Source organism: Perna viridis, chromosome 10 (genome assembly GCF_037379345.1).
Source record: "Perna viridis isolate PV_CMFRI_1.1 ecotype Kerala chromosome 10, ASM3737934v1, whole genome shotgun sequence".
NCBI lineage: Eukaryota > Metazoa > Mollusca > Bivalvia > Mytilida > Mytilidae > Perna > Perna viridis.
Genome location: NC_142454.1, coordinates 30035729 through 30043624, shown reverse-complemented (window position 1 = coordinate 30043624; position 7896 = coordinate 30035729). Strand labels below are relative to the sequence as shown.

Genomic DNA, 7896 nt, shown 5'->3' with positions numbered 1-7896 from the left:
ACCTTAGTGTTACCACAACTGTTCAACTGTTATGGTACCATTGGAAATCTGACATATTTAGCGGTCTTAATTACCAAAGCTTTATACTATAATTACATCGTTTTAAAGAAAGTAAAAGTTGATAGAAGAATAAAAAAAAACAAAATCAAGAGGCTCCCAGAAGCCTGAATCGCTCACCTGGTTGAATTTTGCATTTCATGGCAAAAAAATTAACATGAAGTTGTCCAACAATTTTGACTCAAGAAGACTTTGGTAGGACTTATCATAAAGATCATATCACTAATTGAAAGTTTCTTTCTATTATAGTTTTTTTTAAATATTCAAGTTGGCTGAATCTGTAAAAACAAAAACAAAAAAAAAACAAAAACAAAAAACAAAAACAAAAACAAAACAAAAAAACAAAAAACAAAAAAACAAAAAAACAAACCCTGTTTCAATGGCAATAATTCTAACGAGGAGAATTTTGATAAAAAAATCCCCACATCAGTTCTTTGCTAGATACCCCAAGGAACATTCATATTAAGTTTGGTTCTAATTGATCAAGTGGTGTCATATGAGAAGATTTTTTGAAAGAAATAACATTAAAAATAACTAAAAATGTTGTAAAGGGTCAATAACTCCAACATGGCTTCATGGATTAAAACTAATATTTGACCGCAGATAGATCTCATTATTCTGATCACTTTAAACCCATGTCAAAATTTCGCTAAACCTAACTGTTTTGGAGATATATGTAAAGAAAACTACTGACCCCTATGTTCTATTTTTTGTAACAGCGGCCATGTTTTTTTGGACGGATCAAGAATCTCCACATCACTTCTATGCAGCATACCCCAAGGAACATTCATACCAAGTTTGGTTCCAATTGGTCAAGTAGTGTCAGAGGAGAAGAGTTTTGAAAAATTGTTAGTGACGGATGACGCGACGACGGACGCAAAGTGAGCTAAAAATTAGATTTTTGCCTAAAAAGACGTACAAAAAGTGACAAAAAATACAAATATCTTGTTTATTTTTTGGCAACAAAATGATTCGTAAATGGGAAGTTTATCATATTTTGGTTAATGAGTGGGGTGCACGGGGGTTTCTCAGAAGATACTATTATTCATTTCATCATTTATATGTAGAATGTGAAAGACTTCGCAAAGATAGATCCGGAGATTTCAAAAGGGGAATGTCCAGGAGGGAAAGTTCTTGGCTATACTTGCTTTTTTGTCCAACCTAGTATTTATTCATTTTGCTCAAATGCGTACGAAACTAACAAAAATTTCCAAAAAGTACCCTCGGAACCCCAGCTGCCTATGGACAAGTAATATCAGAATATGATAAACCTACATATATTTGTACCTTTGGTCCAAAATAAGGTAGGATGCCGCATCAAAGAACTGATAATTAACTGATGTGCATTTTTATGGCCCCACAATTGGAATTCAGGATAGATTTGGCAAGTATGTACAAACATACCATTGAACCTTGATACAACTCAGAATTTTGATTGTGATAATATATTTGACCAGAATGTATATTGATGTACAACCCTTAAGTTGGATTATCTCCCTTTGTAGTCTTTCAAAAGCATGCACATCTACATATGATGGTTAGCCTTCCTTTCAAATTACATCAGAGTCCTTTTGAGCAGTTTAGGAGGAGCTATGTTGGTTTATGAGATTTTACATGCAAACATTTCAAGTTGGATAATTTCCATTTGAAACGCTCTGAAGGTAATCAAAGTCCCTAATGCACATATGCATGATGCCAATTTCATCAAAATGCCTGGAGTTGTGCACAAACAGACAGACATAGTGTTTCCTAAAGACACCCAAAATTTTGTTTCCAGGGGTATAAAGATGCGACTTAATACAAAAATGTAACTTACAATCAATTTACTTCTGTGACATCATTAGTTATGATCAACTTTCTATTGGGACATCATCACTTACAATCAACTTTCAATTGTGACATCATTACTTATGATCAACTTTCCATCATGACATCATTACTTATGATCAACTTTCCATCATGACATCATTACTTATGATCAACTTTCTATCATGACATCATTACTTATGATCAACTTTCCATCATGACATCATTACTTATGATCAACTTTCTATCATGACATCATTACTTATGATCAACTTTCAATTGTGACATCATTACTTATGATCAACTTTCTATCATGACATCATTACTTAAAATCAACTTTCAATTGTGACATCATTACTTATGATCAACTTTCCATCATGACATCATTACTTATGATCAACTTTCTATCATGACATCATTACTTAAAATCAACTTTCAATTGTGACATCATTACTTATGATCAACTTTCCATCATGACATCATTACTTATGATCAACTTTCTATCATGACATCATTACTTACAATCAACTTTCTATTGGGACATCATTACTTATGATCAACTTCCTATTGTGAAATCATATCTTATGATCAACTTTACCACCAAGAACTATTTGTGAAGTTGATGCTTGAGATATATAAATACATTTTGCTGCATTTATACATAACAGTTATTTTTATCTTTTGTCATCTTTTCTTGATTCAGTTGATGACCTCTCTCTTTCTATTAAATGAAGAAATTGCATAACTTAAAATTTTATTTCAAATAAAATATAAAGATTCATTGATTAGTACCAGTCCTTTCTCTTTCCTCCCATGCTCTTGTCTCCAAAGTACCTATACTCCTTGCCATCTTGATTATGCTCGTAAATATACTCAGGCTCAAAATACTCAGAATTTAAATCCCAATTATCTAATTTTTTCCTTGAATGTCGTTTTAATTCATCTTTGTCCATTGTCCACACGTTTTCTTTTGGTTCTTTGTCTACTTCAACCTCTTCTTCTGAGACGGGCATAAGTTTTTTCTTTACGATGAATTGGCCATCGTCTTGTAATTGGCAATGTTCGTAATCTTCCTCAGATTCAGGAAGTCCATAAGGGAAAGTGATGGGTATGATTTCAATGAGATGAGATATTGTTGTAAGGTCTTTGTTTATGCTTGGAGTATTTTTCAATACAATCTTTTTATAAATCTGTAACACAAAAAGATAACAGCTTAAACAAGATCAACAACATATCAGGACCTGCGTCATCATCATAAAAATACATATACATGTACAATGTATGTTAGCACATAATCTTCAACATATATATTAAGTACTTCTCCATCTAAGAATCAGGCAAAATGTGTATAAGGTGTGGCACATGACCTCAAGAAATTACTGTCAAAGTGTTTGTAAAGTTTGCCTTTTTAAGATATTGAAAGGGTCAAATTTATTTGAAATGCACTATGGAAAAAATGGCAGGAAAATTTTCCCAAACTCTTTTCCTTATATAAGCAATCAAAAAATATCTTCGTCACCAATGCCTCAGGATAAATTTAGATTACTTTTCACTTGTTTTCTAGACCTATTTGAATATGTTTGAGGCAAAAAAGACCAAGTTGAAAAAAAATGATGCGCCACTCATTGCCTTATTCTTACACAGAATGGTATCTAACACTGAGTAAAATAAGGGTTACAAGCTACATGTACATGTACAATATTTTAACAATGTTCTGGAAAAATAGATAAGTTCAAAAGGTTAAAGCTCGCCTTAAAAACTCAAAATTTATCTAGTAAGGAGTTGCACGTTTTCAATATGAATATTAACACAGTGCTTACATGTATAGTTTGAAAAAAATATTTGTTCATTTGAGTTATGGGTTACACAAAGTTTAAGTAGATACTATCCAAAACAGGAAGTGATGATAAATGGTGAATTTCCATCATGATACTATATATTTTCCATTATAAGAGTTGCATATCTTTAATATGTAAGTTAACACTTTGCAAAGTGTCAATAATGTTGGTTCAATTTTTTTTTGAGTTACAGTACACATTTCACAATGAAAGTACCCTCCACGACATACAATGTACCTAAATTATTGTAATATAACAAACAACCAGGAACAATGGCAAAGTTCAACAGTAACAAACAGTAATGAACAATGGCAAAGTTCAACATGCTAAAAATTGTAGAAAGTATTCTTAATTATTGTGAGGTGTACATCTTCAAAGTATGTAGATATAAACGAACAGTGTAAAAATTAGTTGACAATACCATTAGTGAAGCAGTACCCCCTAAGCATTATGGATGGAAGGACCATGAGGACAAATAAAGACAGATTGCAGAGTGCACTAGACCTGTTATGGTCATTGGTATATGTATACATGTATGTAATTCCATAATTTAGGATCAATTACTGGTACATGTACATGCTCATGTACTACTTTTCTTACTTCCTGAAATGTTCCTTTCAGTGTTCTTAGCAGGCCCTAAAAACTGCAGCAATGTGATACATGTATGCTACATATACCTTATTACAAGCATGACAACTGCTGTGCTAATATATATGCATTATTAAGAATGTAATATTTGAAAGAAAGTTACATGTAGTACTTGATCTCTGCATGCCATTTAAAATGGATTATAAATACAGTATTTAAAAATATTGTGTAAGTATTATTGTTTGTGGGGTACCAATTTTGTGGTTTCAGAAAGTTAGGTAAACCCCAAAATTTGTTGCCACCGAAAATGAAATATCTAATTTGTTCATGTATGGTAGATTTGGAAAATTCACAAATTCGAAAATCTATGAACAGATAATTTTTCCCTAAACCTTGAAAATGGGTACCCATTAATAAAAGTACTTTCATGGTAGTTTCTGACAGAAGTGACATTTATACTACATGTACATGTAAGTGAGAGAGTAATCAAGGGAACCAAGGTTATAGCAGTAATCAAAAAAAAGAATGCAATCCATGGAAAACAGACATACATGACAAAGAACACAAAGTAACTAAAATCATACGCACAAAGCAACAAAAAAAACAAATAAGCAACTCGGACTCCACTAAAAACTGGGAGCATGGAACAGGTGCACCTGTAGGGTAAGTACTGTACCTTTTCATCCAAGCCATATTTCACACACATTTCCTTCTCCCAGTAGGGTCTTTCTTTTAGTGTTTTAACTCTGTATACCATGTGTAACTTTGAAATTTCTGGCTCTTTCTCAAATTTTCCTTCTCTTTCAGCTAAATGTCTCTCAATGATTGGAGAAGCCCATGAAAAATCTTTATCTATATCTCTCTGTGTCATCTTTTTAATGCATCGAACTTGAGACATACAGTGGCTCTGTGAGCATGGTAATGTTAATCGTCTAAGAAGAGACGTTGCCTGTATAGAAGGATAAATTATTTATACTTAAAATGAAAAAAATGTAAATATCAAAGCAACTCAAAGACTTAAACAAGTATAAAATATATGTCACTGGTTTTTCATTATTGGTTTTTTGCCATATTGCATTGTACACAAAAAATACAAGTAAAACTAACATAGCGACTGTTCACCGTGGAAAAAAAATACCTAAGCAAACATCATGATTATCTGGACTAAAGACAAGCACTGTTGAAATATCATTTCTACTGAGTAAGTCATCTAGTGGTTCATGTACATTTGTAACTGAACCTCTTGTTCTCTAGTGAGCACTCTAACCAAGGCTCTTGAATAGAAAAATGCTTGGAATATAGCAATCCAACAGCAAAAAATCATGATCCACTAAATAACATTTATTTGGAAAATTTGCCTTGAAGCAAGAAGGAGGCCCCAGGCCTTCTGATTTTCATATTGGTATTATTTTATATTAAAAAAATACAAACAACATTAATTTTTACGCACACTTATGTGTTTTCACTGTTAGAAACTGATTTTTTGTCAATATAGACCCATCATAATTTTACATAGACAACACTGTACATTTTAAAGCAACTTAAGCCAATTTTAACATAGATCTGCATGATTTTACATAGACACAGTCTGTAGGTCTTCTGTTAATTTCTTTCATTGTTGTTAAGCACAAAATTTACCTGATACCAGAATTTATTAATCAATTATTGAGTTGTATATTAGAAATAGAAAAATCAATTTCAAAGGATTGATTCCTGGCATGCAAGGTATGCTATGAGCTGTACTGTACAATTATCAATACCAAATCTAATGAAAAAATATATAAGTATAACATAAATGATAAAAATTCTAATTTTCAAGATGAGCTATTTGGACATTTAAAATTTAAAGTTGTTCTGATCCCAACCAGAAACACTATAGCGTTATTCCAATTCAGGAAATCTGGACATGTTTCGGAATTAGACAGCCCTACTGGAAAAAAACTGGTACCAAAATAAACATATTGATAAAAATATCAACCAAAACGTTTGTCTGATACAATACTGACTTCCCAAAACGACCATAATTGAATATAATTTTTACTTTAAATCCACTTCACTGTATGAACTACTATTTTACCCCAAGTAATCTTTATCATAAATGGGGAAAAGTTTAAATTAACACATTTTCCTCAAAGTTGGACTGCCGTCTATAAACTCACATCAAATACATACACAAATATAAAGACATGAAAGAAAAAGTTACAGATTCAGTGATAGTCCAGTAATCATTGTATTTGCAGTGGCATTTTTTAATCTTATGTTAAGAGTTGCCTCACTCAGGGAGGTGACCAAGCAAAATAAAAATTAGACTTCAAAGCATAAATATTGTACTAGCCACTACTAGCTTAGTGCTACATTTTGTAATTAATCGATTGTTGGGGTTTAACACAATATTTCCACTATATTCATTTGATTAACATGAAATGGAGGATAAATGATCATGAAATGATGATGAAATGAAATTTGGGACGAGACACAAGGATAACAGGGTTGATTGCCACTGGAAATAGGGAGAAGTGGGTAAGGTCAAGCAATTTAGCCTCCTGAGGCAGATCCCAGTGGTTCCTACTCAAATAGAATAGCACAAAAGTGTTCTTTTATGTGTGAGGAACCTAGCATCTTTCCCAATACATTGCACCACTATGGTTGGCAGTCTGGTATCCCGCATTATGGCCTCACGACCCCAGCATGTAACATGTTAATCCTTTAGGGATTCAGCACTGGAGATATTTTTTTGTTTTGATGGTGGTCAATACAAAAAATATCTCCAGCGCCAAATCCCAAAACTACATGTAAAAGGGATTAGTAACATGTAACTTGTAAGGGGTACCCCACCAACTGGCCCTGGGGCACATAACCCAGTTGCTCTGTGGGCAGAACGCCCTAACTCCAACCAGGGTTGTGATCACTATAAAGTCGCCTTTTTACGGCAAGCTACATTGCGAGTGCTGCTGTGGCCAGTGTAGGCCTAGGCTATTCTTTTGACCCGCACGGGGCAAGTGGTAATTAAGCCTTCAGGCTTATCTTAATATGTATTGAATCTGGGGGGAATTTACCTCAGACAATTAAATTTCACACAAACATATATTAATCTGGCATATCAAATATTACACAATAAAACAAAACGGAGAAGAAACTTACTAATGTGACTTTGGACATGATGTTCCAGGGGATATCATGGGGAAAGGGGAAGAAAACAGAGAATTATGCCGCAAGAAAATTGGGATTATTTTCTCTCGGAAAAGCTTTGGGTTCTTTAAAAATGCCCGATAAATATATAAGCTAATGCTGTGTTCTCGCTAACGAGATGTTCATTTCATTGGCTGTAAACTTAGCCAAAACATAACGAATATTGTAATTAGCCACGTGCATGACAGCTTTGTTTTTTTTTTTTATGTTAAACCTCTAGATTCGGCATCCATTATTAATAATTTACAAATAATATTCAAACCGTAGACATCTATTTGAAAATTTAAACAAAGCAAGTACATATATCCAGGGGGCCATTTTTTTCTGTAAGTGGAAAAGGGGGGTTCAGTTTTTTTTATAACTTCAAAAGGGGGGAGGTAATTTTTTTTTGCACATGGAAATCAAAGGGGATCCAAAT

General features: G+C 33.0%; 1 protein-coding gene across 1 annotated transcript; it reads right to left on the bottom strand.

The window, feature by feature from the left end:
* Positions 1-2600: 2600 nt before the first annotated feature.
* Positions 2601-7561, bottom strand: LOC148605313 (uncharacterized). Its single transcript, XM_088549961.1, has 3 exons — positions 7431-7561; positions 4966-5238; positions 2601-3053 (listed from the first exon to the last, which is right to left on the bottom strand). Exons 1-3 carry the CDS (start codon positions 7446-7448, stop codon positions 2649-2651), a joined length of 696 nt encoding a protein of 231 aa, XP_088406087.1. The 5' UTR covers positions 7449-7561; the 3' UTR covers positions 2601-2648.
* Positions 7562-7896: the final 335 nt, after the last annotated feature.